At 35.9% G+C, this 18,328-nt stretch overlaps 1 protein-coding gene across 1 annotated transcript; it reads right to left on the reverse strand.

The window, feature by feature from the left end:
- Positions 1–487: 487 nt before the first annotated feature.
- Positions 488–7,201, reverse strand: LOC120143885 (hyaluronan mediated motility receptor). The gene is made up of 14 exons (XM_039158094.1): positions 7,039–7,201; positions 6,910–6,954; positions 6,736–6,834; positions 6,547–6,657; positions 5,041–5,215; positions 4,856–4,912; positions 4,130–4,278; positions 3,971–4,033; positions 3,806–3,883; positions 3,013–3,086; positions 2,436–2,512; positions 1,289–1,371; positions 1,133–1,213; positions 488–684 (listed from the first exon to the last, which is right to left on the reverse strand). Exons 1-14 carry the CDS (start codon positions 7,114–7,116, stop codon positions 604–606), a joined length of 1,251 nt encoding a protein of 416 aa, XP_039014025.1. The 5' UTR covers positions 7,117–7,201; the 3' UTR covers positions 488–603.
- Positions 7,202–18,328: the final 11,127 nt, after the last annotated feature.

Consider the following 18,328-nt stretch of genomic DNA (forward strand, 5'->3'; position numbering starts at 1 on the left):
TTCATTAGTCACCGATGGAATTAATGACATAACTCATTTTTACTTGAGATAATAACATATGTAATCCTCATTATCTATATATTCCATCAATTTAGTTCTGATTTTAATTACAAAAGATTCATAAAATAAGATGATACACATGTCATTGTCTTATTGATGAAAATTAAGGAAAATATAAATCGAGTGTAAGATGGATCGAACTTGGATAGGGAGGTCAACATTTACCAAATCATGCTATGCAGTGGCGGGGCCAAAAAATTTAATTATGATATCATAATTTAAAGAAGTATCAATACTCTTAAAGTGGTGTCAATTTTTTTATTTTTTATATAAAATTATATGTCGTTAAACCATATTTAAATTTAACTATAACTGCCTCTAAAAAAAGTTTAACTATAACTGATACAAAATAGTTTTAAGAAAAAATGGACCCATTGAAAGTGATACAACCAGAGACCTAAAATTTAGATAATGAGTGCATATAATATCGAAAACAAAATAACTATTAGATGTGATGCCACACAATCCATATATGATCATGCATCTGTTTCTGAATGAACTAAAAAAATATATAGGTGATCGAATACTGTTCATAACTGGAATTTAACCTGGATATTTGGATGTTTCTGCTTGGGTGGATGAGCACTCTGAATCAAGTTGGTGTACTGGTATTCCACAGGAATCCTATATGTATGAAAGAAAACAAAAGCACCAGCATTAGGTATTCTGGAAATTTTCAACTTTTCGTGATTCCAAGAGAACTGGATCATTTACATTTAAATATAAAATAACTTCAATCCGATTACAACACAAGGAAATACACAAACATAACCTAAACCCGATTACAACACAAGAAAATACACAAACATGACATGAATTCATGAATTGCCCAGTCTGAACACAAGTTTGTTCAATTTCTTTTGTCTTTTTTATATTTTTGAAAGGTCATGTTTCATCTTTGTACTAGTTCAAAATGCTTCAGACTTGAATACTTTAGAACAATTTAAGTTACTTTTTCTTAATTAAAAAGGTCATGTATGTTCCTGCAATCACTATTAAGAAGTGCCATCCAACGATTTAAAAAAAATTCTTAATTAAAAAAATACTTTGGCCCAAAGAAAATTGTACATACCATTCGTTCGTTCACAGAGATGATCATTACATTAGTAGGTGGTTGAGGTTCAGAACAAGCTGAGAGTGGAGAACAGACAGACTGAACATATCATAGCAAAATGAATCATATTTTCTGAGTGTTCAGTTTTGGTAATGATGAAAATAAATAACTTACCTCTGAAACACATGAACTGAAATTATTGTTTGCTTGCAAGTGATTGCTGGCTGAAGTATACCCAAGCGATAGCTGCTGTGAAGCTGAATTAAAGATCCCAGGAAAAAAAACGGTTGCTTCAACAAATAATGAAATCATGCTTGTTCTCCATAGACAAGAGAAGAAAAAAAGTACATGCATGAATGCCTTTTTGCCCTTAAAAGGTTTATGGACTCAAGTTAACTTTTAAAAAGTTATTTCATATCCTTGGAGAATCTTGAAGAGTAATATTCTCGTTTTTTTCATCGTTTTGGAAGATTATATCCCCCATATTCATGTCTGAATATGCCTCAAACATGAGTAATTCAGAACAATGAAGTTGGATTAACATACATTAAAATGGTGAATAGATAATGCAATACAAGAATCATCTCCCGGATCTCTTGTTAACACTTAGCATGAAATAACCAAGCGTGGTTGTGCACACATTTTAAGGCTGTAAATACTATATAAAACAATAAAGGGTTATGGAGCACTCAATTATAATTGAATTTTCAAATTTAACAACTAAGAGTTGGAAGCATGAAGTTACAATTTTTTTGCATTCACAGATAGATTAACAATGGCTACTGATGAGAAACAAGAAAAAAAAAAGATTCCTTGGTTACATTACATTTAAGTTAAACACCCAGAAGGTGGTTACAAACCTGTAAATAATAATGCAATGAAACAAAGACTGTTTGATGTAGTATCCGATTTCCCTACATTGTGACTAACAAGTTATATTCAGACATGTTTAGTTGTGTTTCAAAAAACCACTCTTACAGATAAAAAAGAGATGAGATCAATGTTACTCAGATTCAGGTGTTTCTAGAATGGATATATATCCAACACAAGTATGTTAATTGCTCTTCAAGCTTTTCCATATATTCAAAGGGTCCTGGAGGGGTCATAGCCCCATATCCAAATTTTTATATGCACCAAACACGGGTTTTCAAGCAACAATTGAAAGATTAAGAATTGAAGCAACATAAATGAAATATCTAACAGTATAATCAGTTGTTTAGTTGAGAAATATTACATAAATGAAACAAACCTCAATATATCTAACAATATAATCAGTTGTTTTACTGAGAAGTTCTACGTAAGTGAAAACAAACCTCAATACCTCTATTCTCTGCAGCATCCATTCTACAAGTCATAATTGGAGATTGTTCAGCACTTTGTTTAGTTGTATCCTGAATCCTGGTCGACCAATTCAAAAGTGAACAATTAAGAAAGAGGTATCAAAGAAAATAAAACTCATTCTAATCGTTATACCTTTAGTAAGTTAAAAATGAAAGAAAATTATAAATATACATATGCGACTCATATTAATTGTTTTCATTGGTCATTTTCTTTTCTTTTTTTTCTTCACTTTTTACCTAGCACATCCAATATTCATTTTCTTTTCACTTTTTCATCCTCCTCTATTTCTACTATTTTACTTTTCACCCAACTAAGCAGATCTAAAACTCATCAAAATCAAGATAACAACATTCATACATAAAGCACATGCATTCATGCAAATTTTAGAGTATAAACCTGTAAAGAATTTCTGATACTATCAAGAGTCACAAGACACATAATGCGCATGTCAAATTTCCTACCTTTCAAGCATCTATAATCACGTGATCAAATATTCAAATTAGGAGAAGTATGCTTAATTTCAGTAAAGATATCCACTACATGTAATTTCATTTTACCGATTATCTTCGTCTGACGTATTCATTTTGCAATGTTCTTCACTTTCCAACTTTGAGAAGATGACCCTTCTATCCTGCCATGTAAATCAATAGCATCTTTGACAACAAAAGGCAAATGGGCAATAGATCAAGCTATTTAAAAGTTTAAATCTTTTTTCCTTTTTTGCAAGGAGAAAACATAAGTATTTCACACCATGTTATTCGGACTAGAGTGCGAGTGCCAGATAAAGGTATGTCCTATTTTTCATTTATTTGAAAGGAAATGAAGAATAAAAGCAACATAAAACCACACAAAGAACTGGAAGAAAAAAGCTGCTAGAAGGGTAAAGAGGATCAAAATGGTCTAGGTGTTGGCTATTGTCCAATCGGTTAGTTCACTTGAAGAATCCCAAAACCATGTCTTAAAGATTACAAGTTTAAAAAGGTAATTTTGATATTAGCTACCAAGAGAATTTTATGAAAACCACCAATACATATAATGCTCCTTCTAAGGTTATTACACAGAATGAAAAATCCTTAATCAAATCAGATAGATTTCATCACTAAAGTATTTCTTTAAAGGACTAGCTTATGAAGCTAGAAAGCTTCTTAAACAATTTCTTTTAAGACTTAAAAGTAAATCCCATTCCTTGTTTGAATTTTGAGAATGATATGTAAAGGCAAATTTGAGTCTCCTTACCTAGCTATGATGTTTGAAAGCTTCTTAAACAATTTCATTTAAGACATAAAAATAAATCCCATTCCTTGCTTGAATTTGAAAATGATATGTAAAAGCAAATTTAAGTCTCCTAACCTCTTCATTCATATGTGCAACAGCATGCTGAATTTTCTGTAATATATTTGCTAAACTTCTCACCTCAAAATGCAATGCCTGGTAACAAAAACATTTGGTGTAGTTTGGAACAAAACTACAGGGAAAAGGATGTCAAATGAAAAATCAACAGTTTGGAATGGGTACCTCTTTCTCAGACACTAGATTCCGTATGACAGTATCCTTTGCTGATATAGTTTTCTGAAGGTGTTATTGACTAAGGAAACACAATGATGAGAAATTTCTTTTGCTGAACTTGCAGTTTGTTCTTCTGAAATAAAAGTATGTTTCATTTATTGTGAACACATGGGTGGATATCTCTTCAATTTGTGCTCGGCTGCAATCACTGAGTTTTGCTGCCGCCAACTGTGTTTCTAACTCTGAAATTATTTTATTCTTTCTTTGAAACTCATATTCATCATTGTTCAGCCTATTTTCCAGGTCATTGATCTTCTCTACAAAAACAAAGTAAATCAAGTTCTAGTGGACAATAAAGAAAATGATGATTTTTGTTTGTAAACATATTTGACTTGTGTGGTGTATCAGAAATGAAGGGTTGTGAAAAGATATCATTTAAGAGAAAATGTCTAAGGAATTTGTAAACAATGCAACCTTCTCCCCACTTCCTTGGAAGTGGTCAACAAAGATATAATTGATCAATTAGTAGTGATACATCTATTAATGTAGTTTGAGTGTGTCAGAATCCAATACAGATGTACACTATTTTTTTCTTAGATTATGATACTTGAACTCGATAATGAGTGTTAGATACTGATACAAGTGAAACATAGGTATGTTCGATTTTTTTCCAAAATCTTCTCATGTATTTGGAGAGTTCTTGAAGAATAATTTCCAAAGACCAATGGCCAAAAATGCACCAGACTTGGGTACTTCAAAAAAATAAAAAATAAATTGAACAACATAGCTTAAAGTGTTTGATATGTGCTCAACACTATACTTCATAAAACATGAAAAGTCAAAGCAACATAAATTTTCATAGTCTAAACCAGGTAAATAAGAACTCGAAGTTACCAACAAATGATTTTTCAAATGCAAAGACTTGATCTATTTCTCTCCTTAATCCAGCAACTGAAAACACCAAATAAAACACTATTAGAGGAATGTAAATACTGCACATAACATCAATCACTTGAGCCTGTCACATGCACAAAATGGTGATAGACATGAAAAAGGTAATAGATTAAACGGTTACATGCCTACTTCCTCTTTTTCACTCACAATTCTTTCCAACTTATCCACAACCTGCTTGACAGAGAATGCCTCCTTTTCAATTGAATCAAATAGTGATAAATGAGAGTTCAATTTCTCAGATAGGACAGCAAGTTTTCTATCTCTAGCTTCAATTGAACGTTTCATTTCACATGTAGATTCCTGCACGTAAACATCAGGCCAATGAATGATAATAAGTTGAATATACTGTCATAAAATGATTCAAGTCTTCAGAACACGAGACTACATAAGAAAAACAATAGCTCAATCATTAAGCAGAAATAAACACAATAAGCTGATTTCTGAAATGAGTTATAGAATAAGCAAATAAGGCATTACAGAGTATCAATTCATCGACTTCTTTGATTTGCCTTGGTTTAACTCATGGAGCCAGGAGAGGGTAAGGGGGGCCATTGCCCTTAGCTTTTTCAAATCTGGAGCTTACCCTAAGTTCATCTTTTTTATTTGTTTCACAATGTTGAACTTGACGAGAAAAATAATAAACATGACACAACATGAAAATGAAATACAAGAAAAGCATATATATATATATATATATATATATATAACCTATATAAAATAAACTACTAACATGTCAAAAGTTATATAAGGTGCCTTAACACCTTTATGACACAAATGCAAGAACTGTCAGGTCTTGACACTCTTCAACTTTCTCCAGGTCCCTAATTCAGGTTTAACTTTTTCATTCTATTTACTCGATCTTTACCGCACTTCAAACAGATTTTTCCCATAGATATTAGATTATTTTACTTTTCACCAGATTTCTTTATATATTATCACATAAATTTCATTAATATGCACAACCTTTCATTTAATACATTGGCTTCTACATAGCATGGTGATTTCTAGTTTGTGCATTTCAATAACATGAAGCACATGTTAAAAAATACTTATCATTGTTACAACAATGAATTTTATCTATATATAGTTAAAATACTTAACACTATGAAATCAATCTGTTTTGTCAAAGAAATCCTAAATTCAAAAGCCAGCTGATTGGTGTAACTAAGACGAGCCAATCCCAAGTTGCAATAAGCTTGAAATAGAGCTTAACTCAAGGTCAATGGAGTTTCATTTTTAAAACTCAAACTTGGTTTAAAAAATATATCAACATGTTCAGTGCACTCCTTTATATAGTAAAAGAAAGCTCTAATCCTATACTCGAATTCAAACTCAACTATTTATATTCGAGCTTGAATTCAAGTTCAAATTGATGTTTTTCAATACTAAAAAAAACTCAACTAGGCTTACGAGATATTCATTGAAGTATTAAGATACCCGAATCTAACTCATTGAATTTGCACTGCTTGAGCTCAAGCCGACAATGCCCTAACCAATTTTTTTCCAAGCAAAACCTGAGTAATTACCAGACATATGCATCCCCTGCCTTCGACTCATCCATGAATTTTCTCGTTGCAGTTTAAATTTACTTCACACAAAAAAAAAGAATAAAGGAATTAACAAACACGCACCTGATATGCACTTATAAAGCTATCCCTGGACTGAAGTAGGCTCTGGATCGTTCCTTGTAACTCTTTTTTCTTGTTTTCAAGCAAAGCGTTATCGTTTTGAAGGTAACCCACCTGCAACAAAAGCAGTTATATTATCAACTTCTAATTAGCGAGCATGTAGACGAGGGCACGAAAGAGAAATTCATAGACCTTCCTTTCAAGCCTTTGCTGTGATTCGCTACATGAAGCTAACTCCGCTTGCAGTTCTTGTAACTTTCTATTGTATTCCTCTTCGGCTTGATTTTGTTTCTGCATCAAGAATCCGAAATTTTTTTCAAAATAGGAAAAAAGAGAAAAAAAAGAAAATGAAAAAATGGACATAACCTGGATTAAGGTATGAATTTGATTGGTTGCGGAACGATTCCTCTCCTGTTAAACAATGTTAATTAACTGAGTCAGAGAGAACGAGTGAAGCGCGATCGGCCATGGAGAACTGAGAAAATAAATGGTTACTCTGAGATCGCGAGATTCTGTGACGAGAGTTCGAAGCTGGAGGCTGAATTTGGACAACTTGAGCAATTCCATTTTCATTCCTAACTCTCCATTTAACTGCCCTTTATTGATCGAGATTGAAGCATGAAATGTCGCTGTTTCTACTCGCCCTAGAATTTCCCGCCATTTAACATTATTTAATAGGTCCAATTCTGATTTTAGTCCCTCTTTTATTCTACAATTTGATAGTTATTCGTTTTACTTTAATTTAACATATTTTGACCCTTTAATTTTTTTGACAATATTTTAATTTTATAATGTTATTAATATATTCAAATAGATAAAAGTATTTACTGTTAGCGTTAAACAATGACAAAGTATGTTTTGAAAATATAGTCTTAAGGCGCACATGTAAATTTATATCGTTCTATGTGATTGATTATATTTTTTTTATACGAGTAATATTGTGTGATTGAATAATAATCAACATAATCACTTTAATAAGGGACGGATTGACGTGAATTTAAGTGGAATCAATTTAGAAATTAAATTTTAGATGTGTATTAATTTTCTCATTAAACTTTTAAATTGTTCATACATTTTTGTTATCGTCGACTATCATTCATCGTCTATTATCGATTGTCTTTTATAGTAAAATCAATATCAAAATATTCATATTTTATTCATCTTTTCTCTCATAATATTAGTTTTTCACGAAATTCTCTCAAAATCGATGAAATTAAACATAAAAATCTACAATATTTTAGATGTTTAGAGGTTTTCTTAGATTTGTAGGATTTTAAGGTGTTTTGTTCAAAAATTTGAATGATGAGAAGCATTATTTTAAGAAGACAAATAGTATACCTTAAAATTAGCCTTACGATTTAACATTGAAAGTGTTAAACCTATATTTTGATATAATAAATAAGGGTAAAATATTTTTGGACTTAATTGAATTTGTTGAAATGATTCAAAATTCTACAAAACTAGAAAAATGTTTTTCCAAGTATTTTTTTACTTGATCTAGACCTTAAAGTAAGTTTAAAAACTCAAAATAAGTCAAAAATATTGAATTTTTGGAATAAGGTTCCGAAACTCTGAGGCAGAATGCTAAAATGATCAATTTTTTTATGGTTTTGAAACCTCTTGATTGGTTTCGAAACATCTTGACTGGTTTCGAAACCCACATGATTGGTTTCTAACCCCTGTTTGATTTTTAAATCCCCTGTTTCAATGATCACATTTTTTCAAGAGGGTTTCGAAACCTTCTCTAGTGGTCTCGAAACCACCATGTTGAAAAGCTAAAATTGAGAGAATTAAAGGCTTCCAAAGATTCTAAAAACATCCCAACGGTTAGAAACGGTCACAAGTTCATTCCATCATATAAAAATAACCTAATGGCACTTGAAAAGGGTTATTGCACCTATTCAAACTTAGAAATCAAGATAAAATAGTTTTCATTCTTATTTTATTCATTTTTCTCTTGTACATAAATGTATAGAACTTAATTATATATTTTTTGTTTTTATTTTTGTGAGCTTAATAATTGTAAACACCTGCTTAGAGAGATTTTCTTCTTTAGACAAGTTACCCTTTGTTGAAAGGAAGAATTGTTCTAGTTTAACCTTGAAAAACTATATAATTGTAAATGTCAAAAAAATAAAGAAAGAATAAACTAATGGATTTATTGAAAATCCTTAGGTGGCGTTTGGTTCGCTGGAATCCCTTGGAATTGATGGGAATTGGAATCCAATTCCATCACTTTCTTATGTTTGGTTCAAGTTTTCCAGGGGAATTGGAATCCCTCATGACTTCAACTTTCCATCAAATGAGGGAAAGTGGATTCCATCCAAGAATGGATGGAATTCAATTCCCTTGTTGAAGGGAATTGAGATTTGACCATACTACTCTCATCAATATGTTGGTAACTTATTTATATTTTGAATAAAAATATTTTTTTATTATTTCGGGTCGGGTTTCTAATTCATATATTCGGGTCGGGTCGTGTTTCTAATTCATATATTCGGGTCGGGTGAAACTTTATTTTGGTCGGGTCGGGTCGGTTTTTTTAAGTGCGATATTCGGGTCGGGTCGAGTTCGGGTTTAGGGTGAAAAATACCCGACCCGAAAATATATAATTTTACCTTATATATTTAGGAATAATTACAATAATACCCTCTATATATAATTTTTTTTTAATTAAGTCACTGTTTATATTGAATAAAAATATTTTTTTATTATTTTGGGTCGGGTCGGGTCGAATTTCTAATTCATATATTCGGGTCGGGTGAAACTTTATTTTGTTCGGGTCGGGTCGGGTTTTTTAAGTGTGATATTCGGGTCGAGTCGGTCGGGCTTTTTAAGTGTGATATTCGGGTCGGGTTTTTTTAAGTATGATATTCGGGTCGGGTCAGGTTCGTGTTTAGGGTGAAAAAAATGGACCTGACCTGTCACCCCCTAGACCCGGCCTATGCGTTTCGACTAAGTCTAGTGGATCACATTATGATTATTAAAAACATTTTCCGAAATCGTTATTCTATCAATATAAAATCACATTATAAATAACATGAAATTATAAACAAATTATACTATCAAAATCCAACTCATAAATATAGTACCAATAAATAATAATTTAATTTAAAACATGTCTTCAAATTCAAAATCACAATAAACCGAGTAGTACTAGCAAAAGAGTCATCATTATAAAATCCGATATTTAAAATAAGGTCCACGTCACCAAAATAAAGTCAACTTGCAAGATAAAAACATTACAATATGATTTACTTCAAGAGATATGTTGATCCTCCAAGTGCTCGAACCGATGTATCTAACCAACAGTATCTGAAAGGGGGAAAACATTTTCAAAAGGTGAGCTAGGCTCAGTGTGTCCCAACATTTCCATAAAATGTCAATAGGTACAAATCATAGTCCAGTAATCTCAAAAATTCGTAAAAGAGTTTAACTTTTGAAAATCATAGTTTAAACCCTTTTCTGGTACACCATCAGTAGTCCTCAAAATTATTTTCCATATAGCTTACTTTATGCACATAGCAAAAAGAAAGCCGACTTAAGGATAGGCTCTGAAGCTTGTATCCTTAAGCCCAAGTCAATAAGTCCATATAGCTTACCCAAAGCACACAGCAAAGGAAAGCCGACCTAATGAAACATCTTGGGGCCCTCAAGAGTCACATTAGGCCCATTTAGCTTGATCAGAGCTATTCCATCGTAATTCAATTCCAAAATTCAATTGCACCGTGACATAAATTCCATAAATCCAAAAACATGGTAATCATATACCATTTCAAAACAAAAATTAGATAGCAGCCATATTCCATAAATTGTCACATTAAATTGGTGCATCCATAAAACAATAACCAATGAATTCGGTGTACCACATATTAAAACCAATAAAACAGTTCAGTAATAAGTAGGGAACACACCTCGACAATAGGTTCAAATAGTAAATCTACTGATTGCTGGTTTCACCACGCTCTGCTACAGTTTTCGAACGCGTGAATAATGGCACACGTGGTTTAACTGATCTAGAAGAGCTGGGTCGAGTTGTCGAACGATCCGGAGAGTCTCTTGTACCTTCAAACAATAATAATCTATCAGTCCCAAATCCTATTTAATTGTTTAAAACTAGACTTCTTAAGTATATAAGCATTTTTCGGGTTTGACTATCAATTTGGGGTATTTCGAGACTGAATTTGGCAAAACTAATTGCGAAAACGGAATCAGGACGTCGAAAAATATAAAGTATGATTTTTCGAAAATTCAAATTCTTGGTCAAAGTCAAAGTCAACCACTTTGACCGTCGATTTGGAGTCCTTCAGGTTCGAATTTGACAAAACAGACAGCGGAAACGGATTTGGCACGTCAAAAACTATCAGGATAGGTATACTCGAAAAAGATTAACGGTCGTTTAATGCTCGGTCAAAGCCATTTTAAGTTTTGGTCAAAGAAAGTCAACGGTCAACGATCAACGATCAACGGTCAACGGTCGGGTCGGGTCAACGGTCGAGTCGGTTCGGGTCAACGGTCGGGTCAGACCGGTCAAACCGGTTCAGACCGGTCAAACCGGTTCGAACCAATTGAAACCGGTCAGAACCGGTTAAAAACCGGTTAAACCGGTTTCCAACAGCCACTCGCCCTGCGGTGGCGCATGAGGCGTCCTCCGGGGCCCTAAAAATCCCGGAAAAATTTCTAAAAATTATTTTGAGCGATTTCGAGATACTTACAATGATCGGTTCAAATTTTTGAACGGCGGAGAGCTCGATTTCAAATCGGCCGAATCTTTGACTGCACCACCTCCTCACGCGCCGCCGTCTACGGCGGACAAGGTTGACACCGGTGAACTCGGAACAGCACAAGGAACACGATGGTGCGGGAGGTGTCGTAAACGGAGCAACGATCAGCGGTGAATTTAAGATTTTCTCGGCGATAGAGCTAACAAAACCGTCGCTACTTTGACTGGAAATTCCCGACGTTTGGCCGCGTTTCGCTTCAATTAATTTGAAGGGTTTGTTCCTCGCTCGATGATGAACACAACGGTGGTTTCAAAACAACGATCAGAATTCGGACGGCGTTTGGATCGGACTTGAAAGTGGAGGTGTGAGAGGAAGAAAATTGAAGGAATAGCATTTGTGATTTCTGATTGTAAATCAGAAATCACGCTTAAATCATCAAGCCTACCGACAGTTTTAGGGGAAATTCAAGGCTTGGTCCCTGAATTTCCTTTACTTCAAAAATGGCATACAAGTTTCCATAAATTTTAATTTAGTCACTTAATTTCACCCATTTTCACAATTTACCTCCAATTTCAATTAATATTATTTTGTAAATATTCGGGTTGTTACAATTCTCCCCCTCTACAAGAAATTTCGTCCTCGAAATTTACCTTATGAGAATAGTTGAGGAAACTAAGCCTCCATTGACTCCAATGTCTCCCAAGTAGCTTCTGAGGGGCCTCGATTACTCCATTGAACTTTGACCATTGGAATTCGCCTATTCTGAAGAACTCGTTCATCTCTCTCTAAAATCTGAATTGGCTCCTCTTCATATGACAAATCCGGTCTCAGCTCTACTTCTTCAACCTGAATAATGTGACCTGGATCTGGACGGTATCTCCTCAACATTGATACATGAAAGACATCATGAATATGACTTAGCTCAGAAGGCAACTCAAGCTGATATGCAACAGGTCCTACCCTCTTCAAGATACGAAATGGTCCAATAAATCTTGGACTCAATTTACCCTTACGCCCGAATCTCAATACTTTCTTCCAGGGTGAAACTTTCAAAAAGACCTGATCTCCCACTTCAAACTGTATATCCTTCCTTCTTTGATCTGCATAAGATTTCTGCCTATCAAATGCCTCTTTCAGACGGTCACGGATTAATCTGACTGTGTCCTCCGTCTCTCACACTAACTCAGGTCCCAACGTTTTCCTATCACGCAACTCAGTCCAACAGATCGGAGTGCGACATTTACGCCCATAGAGCGCTTCATAGGGTGCCATACGAATGCTGGTCTAATAACTGTTATTGTAAGCAAATTCAGCCAACGGCAAAAAGTTCTCCCAACTACCATGAAAATCGATTACGCAACCCCGTAACATATCCTCCAGAATCTGAATTACTCTCTCAGATTGACCATCAGTTTGTGGATGAAAGGATGTACTATAATCTAATCTTGTTCCCAAAGCCGTATGTAACGCCTTCCAAAATCTCAAAGTAAATCTCGGATCTCGATCAGAAATAATAGACAATGGAACACCATGCAATCTGACAATCTCTGAAATATACAATCTTGCCAGCTTATCCAAAGTATAATTTACTCGCACAGGAATGAAGTGAGCTGACTTTGTAAGTCTGTCAATAATCACTCAAACTGAATCTTTTTTCGAAGGAGTCATAGGCAAGCCAGTAACAAAATCCATAGTAATACGCTCCCATTTCCATTCAGGAATCTTGATAGGCTGTAACAAACCTGATGGATGTTGATGTTCTACCTTAACTTGCTGACAAGTCAAACACCTAGCCACAAATTCAGATATGTCTTTCTTCATACCAATCCAATAATACCTCTCTCTCAAATTCCGGTACATCTTATCTCCTCCGGGGTGCATAGCATATGGACTACTATGAGCCTCAGTAAGGATAGTCTGCCTCAACTCAGCATCATCAGGCACACAATATCTACCTTTAAAGCATAAAACTTCATCCTGATCAATTGCGTAATCTGAGTTTGTCCCCTGCTCTACTTGCTCAAAGATGGAAAGCAAGGAGCTATCAAGGGGCTGCTTAGTTTTGATCTCATCAACCAAGGTCGGCTTAACTTGCAATTCTACTAACAAAGTGCCATCGTCATATAAATTCATCTTGGCCATTAAAGACCTCAACTCCGATACCGTCTTTCGACTCAAAGCATCTGCTACAATGTTAGCTTTACCAGGGTGGTAATCAATCACGCAATCATAATCCTTTAGAAGCTCTAACCAGCGACGCTGTCTCAAATTAAGTTCCTTCTGGGTCAGAAGATACTTTAAGCTCTTATGATCTGTGAAAATGTAACACTTCTCTCCATAAAGATAGTGTCTCCAAATCTTCAAGGCAAAAATTACTGCTGCCAACTCTAAATCGTGAGTAGGATAGTTACTCTCATACGGCCGTAGCTGACGGGATGCATAAGCCACCACCTTACTTTCCTGCATTAAAACACAACCAAGTCCTGAATGTGAAGCATCACTATACACTATAAAATCCTTCCCGGACTCTGGTTGAATCAACACCGGTGCTTGAGTCAAAACCGCCTTTAATTTCTCAAAGCTCTCCTGTTGTGCCTCGCCCCAGTCAAACAACACATTCTTCCTTAACAACTTTGTCAAAGGAGAAGCAATGATCGAGAAGCCCTCAACAAAACGTCGATAATAACCAGCCAAGCCCAAGAAACTGCGGATTTCAGATACGTTCTTAGGTCGTTTCCAATTCATAATAGCCTCTATCTTGCTGGGATCAACCTGAACACCTCGCGCAGAAATAATATGCCCCAGAAATGACACTTCTTGAAGCCAAAACTCACACTTGCTTAGTTTGGCATATAGACGATGCTCTCTCAAAGTCCGCAGAACGATCTTCAAATGCTCGTCATGCTCTGCCTCAGTACAATAATAGATCAGAATATCGTCAATGAAGACCACCACAAATTGATCCAAATATGGTCGGAACACCCGATTCATCAAATCCATGAAAGCTGCAGGAGCGTTCGTCAAACCAAAAGGCATCACTAAAAAATCATAATGATCATATCTAGTGCGAATGGCCGTTTTTGCAACATCAGATCCTTTAACTTTCAATTGATAATACCCCGAACGAAGATCAATCTTAGAGAATACAGTAGCTCCTCGCAATTGATCAAATAAGTCATCAATCCTGGGTAATGGGTATTTATTCTTGACCGTCATCTTGTTCAATTTCCGATAGTCAATACATAATCTTAGCGACCCATCCTTCTTTTTCACGAATAGAACTGGAGCTCCCCATGGTGAAGTACTATGTCGGATAAATCCTCGATCGAATAATTCTTGCAATTGGACTTTCAACTCCTTAAGTTCCTTTGGAGCCAAACGATAAGGTGCCATAGAAATAGGTGAAGATCCCGGATAAGTCTCAATCTCAATCTCGAACTCTACCTCTCTATCAGGAGGTAACCAGGCAACTCCTCCGGAAAAACATCAGGAAACTCGCTAACTGTATGAATCTCCTCGATCGTGTACAATGCACCTTTGGTGTTCAAAATACAAGCAATGAAGGTCTCATATCCCTTCCGGATCATATGATCAATTTCCATCGCTGAAACTATATTGGAGAGATAACCACGCCGTTCACCAATTAACACAACAGTCCGACCATCTGAAGTCTTCAGAGTAGCCCGCTTGTATTTGCAATCCAGCTTTACCTTGTGTTTATTCAACCAATCCATTCCAAGAATTAGATCGAACTCCCCTAAAGGAAGTTCCATAAGATCAGCGAGAAAAATTTCTCCCTGAACCTCGAGAGGACAACGCCGGAATATTTTATTCACTAATACCGCTTGTCCTACAGGACTTGTAACTGTAACAGTATTTTCAGTGTTCTCGATCGGAATCTGAAGGTTTCGAGATACTGAGCTCGATACATAGGAGTGAGTGGAGCCATTGTCCAATAATGCAAAGTATGGGGTAGAATAAATAGTAAATGTACCTGCAATAACCTCAGGCTCATCTCTGTCATCACGACGTCTAGTTGCATAAACTAAACTGGCTGTCTAGCCTCAGAAGCTGTTGGCCCTCTATTTTGCTGAGGTCGGGCTCTACTGTCTGTCCTGGACCTGATCCTCGAGTCTTTCCTTGACTATGATCTTTAATTGGGGTATGTACTGTAGTTTGCGAACGCACAGGAGTTTGGGTAGTGGTCTGCTCAAACGAAACTAACTGAGGACAATCCCTCCGATAATGACCACTAGATCCATACTGATAGCAAAGACCCATCTTCTTACGACACTCTCCTGAGTGCTGTTTACCACAATACTCACAAAGGGGCCCATTATAATACGACGAGGAACCGCCTCGACTGACAGCTAAAGGTGAGGATGCTGCAGGCCTCAAACGTGTATTGCTTCTCTGAGGGGCTGAAGTACGAGTCCTCTTCCCGGACTGTGCTGATGACTCCATCGGGCCTGAAAATTTCTTAGATCGATCTTGATCAACACGCTCTCTACCAGAAGCTAAAACCTTCACCTCTTCCGCATCTTTGGCTCTGCCCACCAGCACATCAAATATCTCATCCTGATGGGTTACAACTTGCCTACGCAGCTCGTATCTGAGTCCAAGGGCAAATTTACGACATCGATCTCTCTCCATAGGTACCATACTGAATCCATACTTCAGTAACTTCAGGAACTCGATCTCATATTCAGAAACAGTCATGTCTCCCTGAACCAGGTCTTGAAACTGTTGTCGTCTCTGAGCTAAGTAGCGCTCTCCCAGAAAACGGCTCCGAAAGCGATCCTTAAAGAAATTCCAGGTCAAACGATCGATAGGAATACTACTGGTCACTGACTCCCACCAAGTGTAGGCATTGCCATCTAACATCGCCACAGCACCCTGATATCTCTTAGTTGAGTCCAAACCCAACTGATCCATGCGTCTCTCTGTATCCTGGAGCCAATCCTCAGCTTCAGTAGGAGCTCCACCTATCTGTCCCCCAAAAGTTCTAACTCCATTGGTAATCAAAGTCTGCGAAATAGGAACCTCAGATACAACACCAGTAGCTCTGACTGCTCCCTGTATTAACTGTAGAAATTGTCTACCAAAATTCTCATCCAAAGCAACTCCGGTAGACTCTGACTCAATATCGGTCGCTCCTATCATCGGTGTAGTCATGCCAATACCAACGGCAGGAGGCAGATCCGTTGGGGTCGTAGGAGCATGATCACCTATCGAATGTGAGGGATCTACCCGTATCTCATCGATCGGATCTGCGAATTAGCCACTCGACCTCGTCCACGGCTAGTTCGACGGCCACGTCTAGCACTCATTTTGATGGATCTCAAGTTTACTACAGAAGATAAAACTTAGGGTTAGATAAGCACTTGGAGTCTCAAACATAGTTAAAATCTTAATAACTTTGTGACATGGCCTTAGTAACTCGTTTTGTAAAATATTTCAAAACCGTATTTTTAATGTGGACTCATACACAGTCCGAGGGTTAAAAACCAAAAGCTCTGATACCAATAAATGTCACCCCCTAGACCCGACCTATGCGTTTCGACTAAGTCTAGTGGATCACATTATAATTATTAAAGACATTTTCCGAAATCGTTATTCTATCAATATAAAATCACATTATAAATAACATGAAATTATAAACAAATTATACTATCAAAATCCAACTCATAAATATAGTACCAATAAATAATAATTTAATTTAAAACATGTCTTCAAATTCAAAATCACAATAAACTGAGCAGTACTAGCAAAAGAGTCATCATTATAAAATCCGATATTTAAAATAAGGTCCATGTCACCAAAATAAAGTCAACTTGCAAGATAAAAACATTACAATATGATTTACTTCAAGAGATATGTTGATCCTCCAAGTGCTCGAACCGAGGTATCTAACCAACAGTATCTGAAAGGGGGAAAATATTTTCAAAAGGTGAGCTAGGCTCAGTGTGTCCCAACATTTCCATAAAATGTCAATAGGTACAAATCATAGTCCAGTAATCTCACAAATTCGTAAAAGAGTTTAACTTTTGAAAATCATAGTTTAAACCCTTTTCTGGTACACCATCAGTAGTTCTCAAAATTATTTTCCATATAGCTTACTTTATGCATATAGCAAAAAGAAAGCCGACTTAAGGATAGGCTCTGAAGCTTGTATCCTTAAGCCCAAGTCAATAAGTCCATATAGCTTACCCAAAGCACACAACAAAGGAAAACCGACCTAATGAAACATCTTGGGGCCCTCAAGAGTCACATTAGGCCCATTTAGCTTGATCAGAGCTATTCCATCGTAATTCAATTCCAAAATTCAATTGCACCGTGACATAAATTCCATAAATCCAAAAACATGGTAATCATATACCATTTCAAACAAAAATTAGATAGCAGTCATATTCCATAAATTGTCACATTAAATTGGTGCATCCATAAAATAATAACCAATGAATTCGATGTACCACATATTAAAACCAATAAAACAGTTCAGTAATAAGTAGGGAACACACCTCGACAATAGGTTCAAATAGTAAATCTACTGATTGCTGGTTTCACCACGCTCTGCTACAGTTTTCGAACGCGTGAATAATGGCACACGTGGTTTAACTGATCTAGAAGAGCTGGGTCGAGTTTTCGAACGATCCGGAGAGTCTCTTGTACCTTCAAAAAATAATAATCTATCAGTCCCAAATCCTATTTAATTGTTTAAAACTAGACTTCTTAAGTATATAAGCATTTTTTAGGTTTGACTATCAATTTGGGGTATTTCGAGACTGAATTTGGCCAAACGAATTGCGGAAACGGAATCAGGACGTCGACAAATATAAAGTATGATTTTTCGAAAATTCAAATTCTTGGTCAAAGTCAAAGTCAACCACTTTGACCGTCGATTTGGAGTCCTTAGGGTTCGAATTTGACGAAACGGACAGCGGAAACGGATTTGGCACGTCGAAAACTATCAGGATAGGTATACTCGGAAAAGATTAACGGTCGTTTAATGCTCGGTCAAAGCCATTTTAAGTTTTGGTCAAAGAAAGTCAACGGTCAAT

Source organism: Hibiscus syriacus, unplaced genomic scaffold (genome assembly GCF_006381635.1).
Source record: "Hibiscus syriacus cultivar Baekdansim isolate YM2019G1 unplaced genomic scaffold, ASM638163v2 tig00110864_pilon, whole genome shotgun sequence".
Classification (NCBI taxonomy): Eukaryota; Viridiplantae; Streptophyta; class Magnoliopsida; order Malvales; family Malvaceae; genus Hibiscus; species Hibiscus syriacus.